This window comes from Haliotis asinina, chromosome 12 (genome assembly GCF_037392515.1).
Source record: "Haliotis asinina isolate JCU_RB_2024 chromosome 12, JCU_Hal_asi_v2, whole genome shotgun sequence".
Taxonomy (NCBI): Eukaryota; Metazoa; Mollusca; class Gastropoda; order Lepetellida; family Haliotidae; genus Haliotis; species Haliotis asinina.
This window is the reverse complement of record NC_090291.1, coordinates 47,748,627-47,767,313: the sequence shown is the minus strand read 5'-3', so window position 1 is coordinate 47,767,313 and position 18,687 is coordinate 47,748,627. Positions and strand designations below refer to the sequence as shown.

General features: G+C 38.4%; 1 protein-coding gene across 1 annotated transcript; it reads left to right on the top strand.

The window, feature by feature from the left end:
• The first annotated feature begins 4,037 nt into the window (after window positions 1-4,037).
• On the top strand, window positions 4,038-18,687 carry LOC137258327 (glycine cleavage system H protein-like). The gene is made up of 5 exons (XM_067795961.1): window positions 4,038-4,193; window positions 10,160-10,239; window positions 11,428-11,491; window positions 14,427-14,558; window positions 17,516-18,687. The coding sequence occupies exons 1-5, from the start codon at window positions 4,067-4,069 to the stop codon at window positions 17,608-17,610; spliced, it is 498 nt and encodes a 165-aa protein (XP_067652062.1). The 5' UTR covers window positions 4,038-4,066; the 3' UTR covers window positions 17,611-18,687.

Here is an 18,687-nt window from a genome sequence, read left to right as displayed (position 1 = left end):
CACCCACCCACCCACTCACTCACTCACTCTCAGTCTAGCATACATTATACTGCTTGTAGGGATTAATTCCAAACTGCTGCCCATAGATTCAAACACCATTTCAAAAACATTTCAATTACGGCAGTAAAGCTTAACAGTGACTGTTTGTGGTTTGCATGTCAGACTGACATTCGAATTTCAGAGTATAGCATGTGTTGTAACATATTTTCGACGGAATTGTATGGAATCCGAGAGGGACATCTCGCCCATTTGTCGCATTGTCGCATTGTCGCATTGTCGTTTGAATAACATTTTCTCTGTTCCTCCCAAGTGCGGCAAGCGACATAACGACAATTTTCAACGTCAGAATATGTCGCATTGTAGCGCTTTGTTTAATTTTTGCCTCATTTTGCTTGTTTTTGAGATTGCGACAACGCGCCAATGCGACAACGCGACAATGTCCCTTCTCGGATTCCATAGAATTGCCAATGGAGTAATGTTGAAATACTTCTAAGAATATAAAATATGAAGACTGTATCACTTTGCATATTACTTGATCTTATATTTTGTTTTAGCTTTTATGGCTGAAATAGATGTCCCCGAACTGACCGCCACAGCTGCTCGTTTCTAAAGCGTTCGCTCGTCAGGACGAGGGCCCTGGTACGATTCCCCAAATAGGTGCAATATGTGAAGCCCATTTCTGGTGTCCTCAGCCGTGTTACATTGACGGAATATTGCTAAAAGCGGCGAAAAGCCAAATACTCTCACTCCACTCTGTATAAAAAGTTTGCCAGAAAAGCAGCCAGGACAGCGCATCAGAGGGATTTTACGTCTCTTCGTTTAATTTGCTGAGACAGTGACCTCTGATTGATTCCAGTCACATGAACTCACAAAATATAATAGCTGACGTTAATTGTGGTTATTCTTTTTTTTTTCTTTTTTCTTTGAGTTAACGAAAGGCAAACTTAACAATATGTGCAAATAATTTATGTCGCTGTCAATGTGTTGGCCCATCCATGTTCTCAATACGTTCCCGTGGAGCAGTATAAATAAAACTGTAAAGGTTGTTGTTGTTGTTGTTGTTGTTGTTGTTGTTGTTGTTTGCTTCTGCTAAATCGAATCCAGAAAAAACATACATTATCACGTTGCGACCATAATATTTTCGAGTGCCGTGATGGGATTCGAACAACGAACCTTCTGATCCGAAGTCGGATGCCTTGTTTACATAGCTAAAGAGAGGGTAACCCCGTCAGCAAGCTGACAATAGGATGAAGTACAAAGTACACAGAAGAGAAGAAAGTGGGACGAAAAGAAATAATTTCATAACACCATACCAACTGTTCAAAACGGATGAAAAACACATTTTATATACAAAAAGCCAACAGAAGAAGAAACGCTTGTGTAAATATAGCTGCGGTCTATATCGGCAAAACGCAATCTCGATGTTCTGTGAGCGGGGAATACGACACGAAAAACGTCGTTGCTGTGTTTCCTTGTATCTCATCGGCTTAAGAAAATGACTAAAATATCCCCACATTATGATACCATTATTGTGTCCAAACGCACACGTTTTTTGTGTATGTTCTCCTGTGGATATATAAGCAGTCCCAGCATGGCCGTGACAGGTTGAATACGGTCTGAAGGCACAGTACAACGTATGTCCAGGGTGTGTTACAGAGCTAGTGTCTTGGTATGTGCCTTGAATAATAGTATTTATGTGGAGCAGAGCAAAGTCAGACGGGGACGGTGGCAAGGACCAGTGGCTGGTTAAATTATCCTTGAAAGATCTGTAGCAGGAATATTGCTGATTGTGGCGTAAACCTAAACTCGCTCACTTATGATTCTGTACTTCACTGACTCAAGCACGCAGTTTGGCGTCGCTTGGATAAAGTTAACTTCTTTCACTCAAGTCTAATAAATTGCAGGTCGATATATATTCGCAAGGAAAGGCATTCTATCCATTTAATAGAGGAGTACTCCAAGGTAATTCGTTGGTCCTTTGCTCTTTATGCGACTTTATTTAAGAACAACACACTGGAGACATTTAAGCACAACACACTGGAGACATTTAAGCACAACACACTGGACACGGTCATCTTCCTGGATTTCTCAGCAGCAATTCCCAACACGCCGTACTCACCTCCTTCATATGAACAGTTTGAACTTCTTGTCAAGTGATAATCCATTCTAAAAATCCATTTTCCTTGTCGAGTTCTTTTCCATTGGTGCTGGCATTTCATTTTGTATAGACAGGTGCAACATTCTTTATATGGAAGGTAGCACAATAGGAGAGACCAGTCATGTCTGCGCAAATGTGGACCGTTTCGTGTAAAGTTAATTTGGGATGCTGATGAGAGACAAACTCCAGAATGTCCACATAAAATACAAACTTCCAACAAAATTCAACTGTAAACCTAAGAAAATATAGAGAGAGTCCTGAGCTGAACGCTCGCCATGACGCCAAACCAAAAATAATTGTAATGTCAATATTGATTTTGTTGATGGTTCTGGTCTTCTGACATGAGCAGCAAAAATTCTTCGGTTGATCAACTCGGGTGACGGCCACGGGTTAACCTTACACCGATTGTAAGAAGCTCTCTTGTAGCATTAAGTAAAAATTACTTAAATTTGAGAATCGGTCGAGGTCATGAGGTCCCTGCCATTACTCGGGTAGGTGAGGGTATACGCAGGGCGCGTTGGGAGTTTAATGAAATATAGAGCTTTCTATGTAATGAGTTTTTATTGCGTTTTCAGATGTGTGTTTAGTGTGAATGTACGGCTGTAATTCGTGGATGATTTAGCTTGGATCTAACAAAGTCCTTCATCTTCATTCAACAGGTTAAGTGGAAACATGACTTTCTACATTAAGAAGCGAGATTCCTAAACAGAACCTCTAATAATTAAAGCCGATTCACAAGAACTCAAGAAAAAGCCGAACCAGTTGCCTTGCCTGAATCTAGACATTTGATTTATTCTCATATGCCTCTCTGTGTGATTGTATCTAACAAACTAAACAGACGATTAGAAGACAAGCATGCAACAGGTGGAGTGGTCTTATGGTGAACCGTTCGCTTGTCTCGCCAAAGACCCGGTTCGATTGTCCACATGAATACAATGCGTAAAACTGATTTCTGTTTTCTTCCGCATTGATAGTGCTGGAATATTGCTTAAAGCAGTGAAAAACTAAACCCACTCACACTACAATAGACATTAGTTATGAAATAAGAAAAAAAATGTAAACTCCGAAGTAACAACCTAAATTCCAAGATTTATCAGGAATACCACTATTTCTGCCTAAGAAGAATTTTAATTTAGAATTTACAAGCCCAAATGTCTTGCAATTTTTTATTGTGATTCTTTTCATCAGTTGCACGTTTAATTTTAAACACAATGCATATCTTGTTATTACGAAGCTGGTGGGTTTTTCTACCTTTCCCAAGACTTCGATAAACGTTCTTGGCATATAAATTCTCATTCAAGCTGATATAATATTTACATTATTTAGTAACCTTTTATGAAACTAGTCTTTGTCTTTTAACTTAGACACTCTTCATCATACTGTGTGAAATCTGTAATATATTCTCGAAGTAGAGATGAAATGTAAACATGTAAAATACGTTTAGATGTCTAAATGTCTATCAACACCTGCATGCACATAATCATGCACCGGTACAAAAAGGAATGGTGCGAAGGTGAATTCAAACCATCAGAATACAACCTTTCGTCACTGTAAAGTCACGCGTTCTTGTTAATAGGCTCATTGTCTTCACTAACAGCACTAACAGTACAGTCTAGACTTTCATATTTGTAACGATTTTTTTTTCTGTTCCGGGAAGGGGATAGGGGACCTCTGATATAAGTTAATTATTTCAAAAATCCAGAGAATGTGATGGTGCAGTTATGTAATACTTTAGACGTGAGCCAAAATAAGCATTCATGAATAGCATAATTGTTGGAAAGGAAATCATATTAATAATGAGCTTTCACTCTTAGAAGTGCATAAGCATAAACCATTGCAATAACCCAAAGAGGGCCCCTCTTCACTGAATTTCATGCTCCTCGTGTCACGTGTTCTAAAGATATCAAAATGGCCGCCTGTGTGTGGAAGAGACTGTGCTCGCTGGGTTCCAGGGGAGTTTTGGTTGCCTTTAGAGGGGTATCTCCAATCAACACTCACGTCAGGTGTTTTTCTGCATCGGTGAAGTTGCTGGCTGGTAATTTTCTTTACTGTCATTGTACTGATCTGGTTATTCGTTGGTAAATGTTTGATACAAGCAAGCGCTACCAGGTTCCCTTCCAAATAAGGCACTTTGTATATCTACGTCTTCGAAAGTACTGTTCCTTATTTGGAGAAAACACTTTGATAGATACAAAGCATACGCAAGCAGTTGCCTTCTTCTGTCTGACCATATGGTGGTCGAATTGAAACATGTGTGCTACTGGCTCAATAACATATTTAGAAAATGTCGAGCTTTGATTTTGACCTCGTTATAGCGCATTATTGGGACACCTATCTGTCAAAATGTTCTGCTTGTGCCATACGATATGCTGTTTTCAAATGTTAACCATGACTCTGAAGCCACAGAACAGGACAGGATGTTTGACCTATTAACCCAGTAACACATAACAGAAACACTGAAATAGTGCAATTTAGCCTTTTCCTTCTAAATATGCAGCAGTGCAGAGACCCTCGTAAAATGAGGGGCTTTTTTTTACCATAAGAATACAGTTCAACATATGCTTTTATTGTCAGATATAACACCAAGGCATTATGATGCTATGCATCATCCTTTGTTAAAGGGGCACTGATGCAGAGCGGATCATGTTTCTTGCCAACGGTCTAATTACGAAACCAAACTGCAAACTGGTCAGCACAGTACCCGCTCCCTGGACCATGACGGACAAAGGGACTGAGCTCCGGTCTATATTAGCAGAAATTCTTCACCTAAACAGTCAGGAGACCGGATGCCCACCATATGCCAATATTGCCATTATTTAAAAATAACAAAGTAACAAAATATCCCAGCAGTGTAGTTTTTTTAGGATGCTTGGATGGTATAGTGACTGATCCAATTTGATCCTTTTTTTTCTGTTTTTTACCTCGATACTAGTATTTAATCATTTCATGTGAAAGTATGACGTCTACAGGTACGTAGCAAGCCATTTGTTTCAGTCCGAAAGATTGCAAAGCTTTATATTTAGATAGTTTTGAGTGTAGGCCCAGCTGTGACAGCAGATGTCATACATAAAGTTAGGTAGCTATGGCAGCTACCCTGGTTTATTATCTATGATAATAAAAACACACAGTTGATTTATTTGAATTCGTAAACTAAAAATAATTACTTTGCCATTGGTAGAGAAATCTGAAAATTTTCTGATTACACCTATTTACCCAAGTACACAGCAAATGCCTGTACCTATTTCTTATGTAATGAAGTTCCGTTGGTATCCTCAAAACAGTTTAGGCCCATAAGTGTTTTCAGTCTGCATGCGACACTGAGATTACATCTTCCTTGCTGTAACTCGCGTTTGATGGTGTAAACCTACACGTTATTTGTCATCATTCTCTTGATGGTCAGTTAATGAATTTATAACAGGTATAATTAGTGTTAGCACCACTCAGGTTACCCAACAAAGGTTCCCATTTGGCATTTCTCCTGTCTGGAGTAAATACTCAACATTATAAATTAAGTTCTGTAGTGGCAAATGTATTGTATGTTATGTAATATGTGCATGTAAGTGATGCAAGAGGGTTTATCAGCTGAGTGACAAAAACAAACATCGAGCAAAGGATTAACCGATAACACACTGATTGATTAATTGCTTTTATCTCCTTCAGCGGATTTGTCAAAAGGCGTGTGTGTTGATGTACTAATTTATACTGACTACACCCTGTGGTAGAGTGCAAGTTTAAAAACAACATCCTCCCTTCAAAGAATTAACCACCATTGCGTTGATTGATTGATTGCTCATTATTGGTTAACTAAATTACTTAGAGAGGCGGACATCATACAATTAGTTGCCAGGTGTGCTATCTTGGGTGACCAATGAGAGGTTTATCAGGTTTTCACCAATGTGAAAGACGTGAAACGATGTGTTACTTTTTCGCAAATTAGACTGTTGTAAGAAACACGACACAGAGCAGGATTATTTACCAGCTGCAGATCAATGGAATATCGTTCTTTTATGTGGATATTGATGGACACATTCCTGAACATGGTAGTAGCCTGACATTGTTGCTATAAAATAAGTCTGTTTTCACATTCGTTATTTGCATTTTGTTTTGATTTATTTGTTATAGCATTCAGCAGAATCTATATGACAGAAAACACACACTAGATCGCGTATGTGTGTGATATAGGATCCACATTGGCAGTCTATACAACGTTTACATGTTACAGTCATGTGAGAAATTTACTATAAGTATATGCAGACCGTGTGTTCTTTTATTAATTTTCAAAAGCTTACAAATATGACAATAAACTAATTAGAGTTATGAGACAACATATAGAGATGTACATTGACTTCGTTATTTTCCTGTCCTAATAGTTTTTAACCATTTCTACCACTGGCAGATGATTACCCGTCAAAGTGTTTCATTAGTTTTCATAACACATTTGTATTGAAGTAAAAATGACCTTAGTTGACCTGTCTGTAATTAAACTCTTAATTACGCATATGGACTGTGTAGCAGAGGTCACGAACAAGTCACAAATTCTGGGATATCACAGGGTACTCATGGGAGAACAACAATAACAAAAGTTTAAACCAGTCCACGGAAATGCTCCGCATCTGTGCCCCTTTAATATGCCCCTCTCCATGGCATATCACCTCTACATACCGTATTTGCCATTGAATGAGTAGCAGTGAGTGAGTGTAGAGTGTTAAATATCAGTTTAGCTGTGACAGTTTATTAGAGTCTAATTTCATTATAAATAACTTTTTATGTTCAATTTCAACTTAAATCATGGCGAGAAATGGATGATGATGAAATGGAAAATGGCTGAGTGCAGCGTAAAACTAAACTCACTCACTCCTTAATATCAAAACAACAGCAAAACAAAGGCAAAATACAATAGAGGTTTCATGTACAGTTCTAAAGTAATGGGTCACAAATATAATGTCAACTCACCGAAGTCTTGGTGGGAGAGTGAGAAACAGTTATGCAGAATGTCAGCGGTCAGGCAACGGTTTTGTAGATCAAGTGTTGACAGAGGCAGGAACATATATATGTACTCCAGTACATGTGTGTATCCATCCACAACACGACAACTAGACTTTATGTATAAAGTCAACAATTCCTGAAAGTTCGAGCACTTACAACCATCGCCGCTAACGTGGAATGCTATCGATCATCTTCAAGTTTACGTTTTTCAAAGGAGGTAACTCTATATAACTACCTTAAACGCCTGCCGTTAAAATACTAATGGCACTGAACATGTATGATACGAAATGTGACCCATCATAATTATCATTCAAAACACTAAACATTGTGACCCAATAATAATTATTACTTAATTAATAATACAATTTACATAAAATACACTCTCATAACATTATCTACATTATCCTTACCTTGCCCATCAAACACATGTGACAAGAAGTACCAAATCTATAATTGGCCCACCTTGAAAATACAGGGCCACAAACTTTAAAAACACATCATATTTACTCTGTTACATGATGATGAAATCAAGCCCCCCTAAGTAATGGAAGGAATTACGGCAAATTTGAAGGAATTGAATCTCAAATGTAAACAAATGCAGCCCACTCATGAAACAGTTGCAGTGATATCGGTACCTTAGCGGTAATAACATAAACACAACGCCCATATTGGAAACAATGTCAGTAATACTTGAAACATGCAAAAGAGTGCCATAAGTCATGCCCCCGAGGTTGTTTACATCTGAAGACCCGTGAAGGTCCCGGGGTAGAATAGGCCTTCAGCAACCCATGCTTGCCATAAAAGGCGACTCAGCTTGTCGTAAGAGGAGACCAACCGGATCGGGTGGTCAGACTCGCTGACTTGGTTGACACATGTCATCGGTTCCCAATTGCGCAGATCGATGCTCATGTTGTTGATCACTGGATTGTCTGGTCCAGACTCGATTATTTACAGACCGCCGTCATATAGCTGTAATATTGCTGAGTGCAGCGTAAAACTATACTCACTCACTCACTGTTTACATCTGAACATCGGAAGCATCCAGGGACATTACCTATGACATTTTTTTGCAGTGACGATCTTTTTCTAAAAAAATAATCTATAGCTCAGACAACACCTCATACCTAAACGCATTCAACACGGGTGGTCAAAGATGGATAATTATAAAATTGAAAACAGTAGAAACTGAAAACGAAACTCACCGAGACGGGTGCTCCTTCCAGTGACGCCATGTTTTCATGTGAGAATTTCAGGACGCGACCGACAAATCACAGAACAGAGCCAAGAAATCTCCAAAGGTGGCCAAGCGTGTTTCAAGTATTACCAACATTGTTTCCGATAGGGGCGTTGTGTTTATGTTATTACCGCTAAACTACCAATATTGCTGCAAGTGTTTCATGAGTGGGCTGCATTTGTTTACATTTGAAATGCAATTCCATCAAATTTGTCGTAATTCCTTCAGTTATTTGGGGGAGCCCGGAAATGTTACTCTTTAATTGTAGGTTAGGGTTAGGGTTACCTAACCTTAATGTCCTCACGAGAAGTTTTGATGCTGTATTCTAAAGGTGCTCACTGAAGCACGGAGATAGACAGTAGAATGAAATGATTCTTCCATGCTTTGATTTTGAATCTGTGGATGTTCTTTAAACAAATTCTCTAATACATGTACATACAGAACACATTTTACTCACCTCTTCATCTAAGTGTTTCTAATTTTAGGTAATGGTGACTTACTGTTATATTTTACAGAAGTAGCTTGTTTAGAACTTAGGTGAACAATGTAGGCCTGTCCTTTTGTCAACATATATCTTTGAGGAGGTTGTAGTTTTTTGCATGTACTTCAGTCAGTTTTAATTTGTAGATAGACCTTGAGTATGTCAAAATATGCTGAATTAGTGCCCCTTCACGTCACATGAACTAGGCCAGGTAGTAATTGAAACTGCTTGACTGCTTGTAGATAGGCAAATATGGAGCTGGGCTATTGGTGTTTCGTGTGTCATTTTTTGATGCACAGTAATTGAAAGAGAGTAAGAGCATTTAGTGCAAAATATGTACAATGTGATTGAGTAAGGTTATGGAACCACTGCAAAAGTCAGTACAGTGGACCCTTCACAATCCGACACCCACTGGGACAGGGAAAAAATGTCTTATTATACAGTGTGTCGGATAATTCAATATCTTGAATGCTTTCCATACAGCACCATACATTGTAGCTGGGTATGTCATGAAATAAATGCTATTTTCTTGGTAAATTAAAAGGTGTAAATAAATCTGAATTTACATTTACGTGTTTATCATTGGATTTATTATCTTTAGTACTATGTATGTATATATGTATTTTTATGTTTGGTATTCTAATGCAAGATCACATAGTTTTTCAAATCCTGCCTGTTGTGACTGCTTCCAAACGAGATTAGCTGTATGCTCATAGTCATAATTGACACGGATACAAGTACAACCTCTTTGTATATCCCAAATATGTTGTTCCCATGCATTTGTCTGGTTTACTTAAATAGCTTCATCACTCGCTTCACATCATCTGATAGTTCTGTTAAATATCATCAACAGCTTCCCTTGAAAATAAGGATGGTGCAGTAGCCTAGTGGTTAAAGTGTTCACTTGTCATGCCCAATACCCGGGTTCAGTACCCCACTTGGGTACAATGTGTGAGGCCCATTTCTGCTGTCCCCTGCCATGATATTTCTGGAATATTGCCAAAAGCAGCATAAAACCCCGCTCCCTGATTCCTTTGGAAACAAAGAGTTCCCAAGTCTGAAATTTGGGTGGTCGTGATGGAATCATAGGTTTTTGAAAGATTTTGATAATTTGTAGGCTGTCATGTTGAATGGAAGAAACTGTGTGCAGTAGCATAAAATAACCTTCACTCAGTGTTGTTCCTTATCTTTACGTTTTATGTGAAGGACATAGTGATTTTGTTGGTTTTTCCCCCGATTAAAATCACTGACACTGTATTGTTTAATGATATGTTACAAGTTTAGAATTCTTTGTCTTCAGATCGATATTACACAGACAAACATGAATGGGTTGCTGTGGAGAATAACATAGGCACAGTAGGAATCTCAGACTATGCTCAGGTGAGACCATAGGAATCTCAGACTATGCACAGGTGAGACCCAATGAATCTCATACTATGCTCAGGTGAGACTGTAGGAATCTCAAACTGTGCTCAGGAATCTCAGATGATGCTTAGGTGAGACAGAGCTCAGGTGATACCGTAGGAATCTCAGACTGTGCTTAGGTGAGACCGTAGGAATCTCAGACTATGCTTAGGAGGGACATGTCATGATATAACCACAATGGGAAACAATATTTTTATACTAATTATGGTTCACCTGTTTGACGTGACATCATTAAGGTGTCAAAATACACATTCAGAGCCTGTGTGGTTGTCCAGATGACAGGATGACGACAGCAAGAAATCACCAAGTAGATATTAAATTTATCAATCAAAAAGTGCAGATGACATTACAGATGACTTTCAAGTTAATGTCTATAGATTGGAATAAATGGCAGTAATATGATGAAAAGTACATGATTAATATATATGATGTAATAATGCATGTATATTATAAGTTGGTCACTGCTTATGAGGGGACCATGGGTTGAGGTACCCTCATGTTTGTTTATGTTCCCTGAGCCCTTCAGGGAAGGGTAGGCATTGTCATAGTAAAGTCTCCACAATGTAATTACCCCTCTTAATATTCTCACTGACAACATTTGAACGTTTTGTCAAAATTTATATATTGGACAGAGAGTCAAATGTCTTTGTAGTCATGTTGACCTGACCTTGAAATGATTTGTTTTCAGTATGGTGTTAACATGTGTTTGGATACTTTGGTCACAATTTTTTATGTTTTTTGTCACCAAAATGTGAAGTGATTAGGGTAATTCATTGACATTGTCACAGTTCCATTAATTACATTAATGTGATTGTTATATGTGGAAACAGGCAGGCAGGACCAACTGGTAGACAGGAAACCCAGTGCAGCTACTGACTGGAATATGTCTGTGTTACTTCAAGGTTGACTATGTAGTGGACTTCAAGGTTGACTATGTAATGGTTACATGTTGATTTTCATAACATCAATCACTGGATTGTCAAGTCCTGTCTTCAATATTTACAGACCATTGACCATTGTTTCTGTGTGGCAAAATCAAAGGAACAACGTAAAGGTTGTTTCAGTGCAGAGACGATTGTTATGACAAATGTCTGAATGGTAAGGGAGATTTTGTTTAACTATTTAAATCTTGTATGTTTTCAGGAATTGTTGGGAGAGGTGGTGTATGTGCAGTTACCAGAGATCAGCCAAGAGTTGACCAAGGATGGTAAGGAGGTTCAATAACTGAAACCACAATGTCACAATGCATTTCTCTAAGCCTCTTGGTGGGGTCCTCGGGTAGACTAGTGGTGATACTCATCATGCTGAACACTTGGCTTGGATTACCCACATGGATCCAATGTGGGGTGCTTGAATATTGATGAAGGTGGTGTAAAACCTCACTCACTCACTCACTCACTCACTCACTCACTCACTCACTCACTCACTCACTCACTCACTCACTCACTCACTCGCCCCCTGCCACTATGCAGAACTAGGAACTATGTTTTGAGCAGTCAACTTGATATCTCAGAATCTGTTATACCCATTGTCTTTACATACGGTGGGAGCCTACACGAGGAGAGTATGCAAACATCACCATATCTTCATAGTCACCATGACACTACAGCCACTTTAAAACATGATATCTCATAAAACATTGCACCCAGTGTCTTCAGTTATGTTCACAGCCTACATTGTGTGATTATGCAGGAACCAGGCATTTCAGACATCTTGTAAAAAATAGTAGCAAACGTGTTATAGATATTTCATTCTCCCTTAGCGGTGGGGAAGATTGCCATGTTAGTGACAAAGACTTGTTTTTGTCACATTCATTGGGCGTTTAGCATTGCCATTCAAAACAGGGATTGAAAATCATGGGCAACAGAGCACAGAGTGCTCAAAACTTGTTTCAGCGAGGTATATTTTTGTTTTTCAAAAGCTTACCTGTTTTGCTTGAGTTGCCAAGCGAAAACAAACTCATAATGTGTTTCAGATTGGCTTTAGGAATGCACCAACATGCCTCACCCATGCCTGTACACTACGCCATGATGAATGTCAGTGTGTGAATGGGACAGTGAGAGGATAAACACTTGTACACATGACTGGCTGTGTAATGGCTATGTAATGCTTGTAGTTATACATTACTGTTTCACTTCTAATGGTAATATACAGTGTTAAAATAACTCTGAATTTAAGAAAGTAAATTCACACAATTTGAACAAAATAACCACAGTTTTCCATTTCTGTTGCCAATGACGATTAGTTTGCAAATCTAGATATTCCACAGAAACCTGTTGTACATTGTCACGAAATGAAACAGCAGTGATGTTAGGAATAGCGAATCACACAATCTTTGAATATGTGTCACCACGGCACAGCGCCACCTACACATAATGTGTTGCACGGATTGTTTAATACCAGTACCCAGTGAAAACAATACTGTACAATCTGACAAGATTTTTTTATTTAAACATAAAGAATGTTTTGGACCAGCCTTTTTGTAGTGAATGATAATACTATATTGATATGTGATTATGGTTTCCAAGTTGTGTTTGGCTCCGTGGCATTGTGCTTGATAAGACATGGTTCAGGGTGCTATGTGTGTGCCTTATCATGATTATAGTGAGTCACTTAGTGGTGGCAGATGATCAGCTGATAGATGGCTGGACTGGTGGTGTGTTGTAAAGACAGATTTTCCATTAATTCTACAAATTTTCCTATTCAATATCTGTATATTTCTGTCTCTGTTTACCTTCAATTTAGTATTGCTGAGCTCGGCTTTAAACAACCAGCCAACCAATCCCTCAAAAACATATTTTGAGACATACTTAGTGTCTTCCTGTTCTGCCTACAGGTTAAGCCAACTTGATTCAGTCCCGTGGTCAGGAAGCAATGTGGTGACTTATGCTACCTTATCTGAAATGAACTGGCCACATTTTTGTTACATTGGCCACTTTGATAACAAGTATGGACTGTGTATTTGTCAGATCTTTGAGATATGAATCAAATCATCAACATCAGACATGGTTTCAAATGATACCTTTGTGTTTTTTTGCACATTGAAAATATGAAATGGCACATTTAAAACAACATCAGGTGCCTGTCTTAATTGCAAGTGGTTGCAATACAAGTATACACCAAGGCCATCATTAAGAAACAATCAGCTATGTTATTTTCGTTGATACAATACAAGTAAACATCAAGGCTATCATTAAAAACAATCTTATTTACATTATTTTCATTAACCATGTGTATGTTTGCAGAGTGAATGAGTTTAGTTTTACGTCACAGTCAGCAGTTTCCAGTTGAATGGTGGCTGTCTGAAAATAATCGAATCAGACAATCCAGTGATCAACAGCATAAACTTCAAGACAATCGATGTAATTGTATACAATGACTTGTCAACCAAGTCAGTGAGTCTGACCACCTGATCCTGCTAGTCATCTCATGCGACAGGCATTTGAAGTACAACTTTTTTTTCTTTTTTCTTTTTTTTTTTTTTTTATTTTATCCAGTACTGATAAATGAAATGCCTATTTTTTTTAATAAAGTCATGAACTGGACAAATACAGTCCTTGATTAGCAATTATAGAGTTCCACTGAGTACTCATTGAATATGTTCAGATGTACCCTTTGGGGTTTACATGTGTCAACCTAGAAGTACTTGTGATGAATCTTCCAAGTCAGTGAACAAAATGGTGTGCTGAATTTCACCACAAGCATGATTAGCTTAAAATCAGTAGACTCATGAGAGTCTGCGGTAGCAACCCATGCTTGTCATAAAAGACAAACTATGCTTGTTGTAAGGGCTTACGAACAGGATCGGGTAGTCAGGCTGACTGACTTGGTTGACACGTCATCAGTTCCCACTTGGACAAATCGATGCTCCTGCTGTTGATCACTGGATTATCTGGTCCAGACTCACTAACTCACTCTTGAAGGTTCCAAGGTTTATATTGCATTATCATTTACCTATGCTTTTTGAGTCAACTTGTGTCAAATATATTTATCACAGACTTAAAATTTGTAACAGGAAAGGCACAAAAACAAAGTTTTTATGGAAAAAGATTCCTGATTAATAGTTTCAGCTTTAATGCATTTCAGGAATTTGGTAAGTACAAGAATGTTTGTTTTGTGACACTTTCAGTTGTTGTTTTCAGATGAATGTGGCAGTCTGGAGAGTGTAAAGGCAGCCAGTGAGGTGTTCAGTCCCGTCAGTGGCATAGTGACGGCTGTCAATCATCTCGTTGACGACAAGCCCCGTCTCATCAATGACTCTCCATATGATAAGGGTGAGGGCACAACTGTCCAGATAACTACACAGTTCAATAAATTCCTGACTATCAGCAATCTGGTAGGGTTGGAGATCCTTTATTATGAATCTTGCTACCTATTGGGTTAGCGTTGTCACTCTCTACATCACCTTTGCGATATTTACTGTGGGTAATTCCTCCTACAAGCACCGGAAAAGTGCCCTGTGCCTTTTTTTATGACCCCGCCATTTATGGCAGGGGCATTATAAGTTATCACATCGTGCCTCGGGAAATACAGGGTTTTTTTCAGTACTCGGGACTGATAAAACCCCATATTTCCCGAGACGCAATGTGATAACGCATTTATCTAGCTGAATGTTTTCACTAAATCAAAACAAAACAACATGCATCGAATCGGCTTGCTGCCATGTTAACACCAGCTGATCGTTTGACCTCAATACACCGCATGTCACTAAAGGCTTATCGATGCACGCTTTTGTCACTTCGCGTCGTCACCGAGGCGTAGCGGGGTGATATGACTTTCGTAGCGGGAATACACGACTTTTATACTCCCGCTCGCAGGTTGTGATGGATGTACATGGTATTTTATCAGAGTCATGTGGACCAATCAAAACTCAACATTCCTACATGAGGCTAGATAAGTAGGCTTACCCTCAGTGTCTGTACGAGACAGGGAATGTATACTGTATCCACTTCTCCACAGAAAATGCTCTGTGGAATTCAGTGAACTTATACATGGGCTTTCTTGGGACTCAGTGGTGTGCATCTCATGTTTTGGGTTTTTTTTGTATTTTATTGGTTGTTTTTGTAAGTTTAGAGACATTTGAACTTAGGTACATTTTGCTGAATTTCTCTATGATGATAGTGTAATAGGTACCTCCACATCTCCTCAAAAGCTAGTTTATGGAATTCATTTAGATTACACATATGCTTTATAGGGATTTTGCATGTTGTTTATTTTTTTTTCAGTTTTGATATCGTTCAAGCTTAAATATCTTTTTGTTGAACTGCACTCTGAATATTGTGTTATAGGGGAGGTGTACGTTGTCCATTCCTCCACAAAAGCTGCTCAAGAGAATTGATTGAGCTTCTATGCGTGTTTTATTGTTACGCTAGAGGTGTGCATCTCATACCTTGTTCATCCAATTTCTCAGTTTTGTCACTTCTAAAGATGTTTGAACTTGGTAATAATTTGGTTCTATTCATCCTGTTCGCCCCAATACAACAGGGGGTGTACTTTGTCCACTTCACCTAAAAAAAAAAACACTGCATAAAACTCATTTAGCTTACATGTGTCTTTTATAAAGACTCTAAAGGTGTGCATCTCATATTTGGTTTTTGTATTTTATAGATTTTGTATGTTTAAGGAAAATTTAACTTACACAAATTTTGTGGAATTACTCTCTGATGATACAGAAATAGGGGATTAAGTCTATCCACTTCTCAACAAAAACTGCTTAACAGAATTGATTAAGCTTATAGTATGCATGTGTTTCATTGGGACTCAAAAGGTGTACATCTCATCGTTGCATATATGTTTACTGAACTTGTTTAGTAGAAATGTATCACCAGTGCACACTCAGTGTAGGGAACGCTTCCTACAGCAGAGGGGGCATCCCTGGACACAATTTTGTCATGTTTAAGTGAGAACTTGTATATCTGATGCATGTTCACTTGGAGAAAGAGGTTGATGACAGCGAATGTGACTATAAATTTGATGTAGCACCACCCGTTCACTTTACTTGAACACTGCAAAACTTGCAAACAGCATTGTGCGTGTCTATTTTTCTGTTACCTCTGCTTTTAAGTCCAAAATTCTGCCATATATTGACTTTAAATGGCACACGTTTGTAGTCAGTGTCCTCCATTTTGTAACCTATCACATTGTAGCAATGTGCTTCATTAAACCATTCCCATATTAAAAATGATCATCTGGATAATTTGACTTTTGACCATGCATGCACAATTAGCGCACTGCCGGTTAGCCAGTAAAACCACCCATCTTTACCTCTGAATGGTTTTGGGGTTGGGCTCCATGACATAATAAATTACATGATGTAGTCCTCATCAGATGAAGAGAGTCTTTGGAATTGGATGAAATCTCACAATTAATGATTGCTTCAGTACCATTGAACAATCATCAGAAAAGGCTGATTAGCGTCATTTTTCAGATTTTCTGTCCAGATTGTTATTGCAGATGTGTACAACATGATGCAATTTCATACTTTAAAGTGATTCCCCCGAGTCTTCAGGAAATATTCAGTCAAGGCTTTTCAGTTAAAAAGAGTTTTCTAACAATCAAACAAGTTTTCAGGCCTGATACCTTTGCAGACATGTTCAAAGACTGTAACAATAGCTCCAAAATTGTTTGTGTTCAATTATGAGAAAATGAGATGGATTGCTGGTCATTTTGGTCACTGCGACCAATCTTCAATTATTTCATTTACCGGAACACCGCTAGTTTCAAGATACACTTATTAGCATTGGTCTTAAGTAACACCTCCGTGTCTGAAGAGGCGACTTCCTGGAAGGGATGGTTTGACTAGCGAGCTTGGTTGACACGTCATTCATATCCTAATCATATCCCCAATTCTCTTACTGTTAAAGATCACATATACTCAGGGGGGGGGGGGGGGGGTGCAAATGCGTATATCATTTATTGAAATCGTTATAAATGAAACCCCATCACTAAAACTACTCATTTCAATATTTAATTACCTTAAATCGACTTTTTTGACAACTGTGCACATTTCTCTCCCGTGAACGAAATTTCAGCCAGTCAGAGGATCGCGCCACCATGACATGTGATGTATACCTATTTTGGTTGCTGTAGTATTCAACTACGTTTCCGAGGGTAAATTATGTTGTTTATAGTTTTTTGTAAACCTGTGATCGCAACAATTGTTTTAAAAAATGAAAGGTTTTCAATGAAACTGCTATATAAACCTGACTCACCATTGTGCTTCTGTTGTCAGGCTGGTTGTACAAGCTGGAGCTGTCTGACCCCGGTGAACTGAAGGTCTTGATGGATGAGGCAGCATACAAGAAGTTCACCGAATCTTCCAACTGATTGGACATTATCTCCCATGGGAGGGGAGCCACTATCATCCTCACATTGTATTTGCTGTCACACAATATGTGCTTGTCCTGATTAAAGAACTTTCAAGGACTTGTGTCCTTTTCTCCACAGATTTTAAAATAAAAATAGTGAAGTACCCCCAATTGTGTGTCTCAGTCCTAAACAGACTCATCATAAATCCTCAATTAGTTATTAGGAAGGATTGTATTGTTGTCAGAAATGCTGCAACTCACTGTACAGAGTTATGTCCCTTTCAAGTGTCAGGTAGTCATGATAGTGGGTTCGAATCCTGGTTCACTCATAAGTTTCTTGGTGTATTAGCACCATTCCTGTCCTCGCTGGTTTCAGAACTGCAGACGATATTTGTGATCTGCATCACTTCAAACTCTTTCCCCCATTAAGTTGATTCTCCTTTCTTAATACTGAAAAACTGCTCAAACCTGATACCAAGATCACATGACACCACTGAGTTATTGTTTTCTTGGGCATGACTCATTGAAAAGGTCAATACTTGATCATTTTGTGCACAGTGTGCTTTCTAGGAGTAATTAAAACAGGAATTGTGGTTGTTGTGACATTATTTTTACCAAATCATGTGAAAAATTAATGTGTACTGGGCATTATGCATGTAATGATATGGCTGTGGTAGGATGGGTTCACTTTTAGAAAATCTACATCTTGTTTTGTTAAAATATTTAAAATCACACAAATAAGAACTGTGTCATGAAGAAGTTGCTGAAAAGGTATTTTGTCCTTTTATTAAAGTCCCAAGCTCTCCCCTGAAAATATTAACAGATGGTCCCTAGATGTCCACTCAAGATAAGTCTCCTCATACAAGATGGTTGAGTGTTAGTGATGGAGACCGTATTTGGAACCGTCTGCTAGAGAGATCAGTAGATACTTTGTCAGAGATCAGTGTGGTATCATTTATGTGAGATTGTTTTTGTGAATGCGTTTGTATTACGCGTTGGGTCAGAGGAACTTTTGCTAATACGTTACTGCTTAGTACAGTATTATTATCTGACTAACTGATTATTACTCAGGATTAAATTTGAATTGATTCAAGTA

Bases quoted from the DNA above. Each gene is read 5' to 3' on its own strand.
- LOC137258327 (XM_067795961.1), top strand. From the start codon at position 4,067: ATGGCCGCCTGTGTGTGGAAGAGACTGTGCTCGCTGGGTTCCAGGGGA. The intron at 4,194-10,159 runs GTAATTTTCTTT...CTTTGTCTTCAG, and splicing joins ATCGGTGAAGTTGCTGGCTG to ATCGATATTACACAGACAAA. The intron at 10,240-11,427 runs GTGAGACCATAG...GTATGTTTTCAG, and splicing joins GAATCTCAGACTATGCTCAG to GAATTGTTGGGAGAGGTGGT.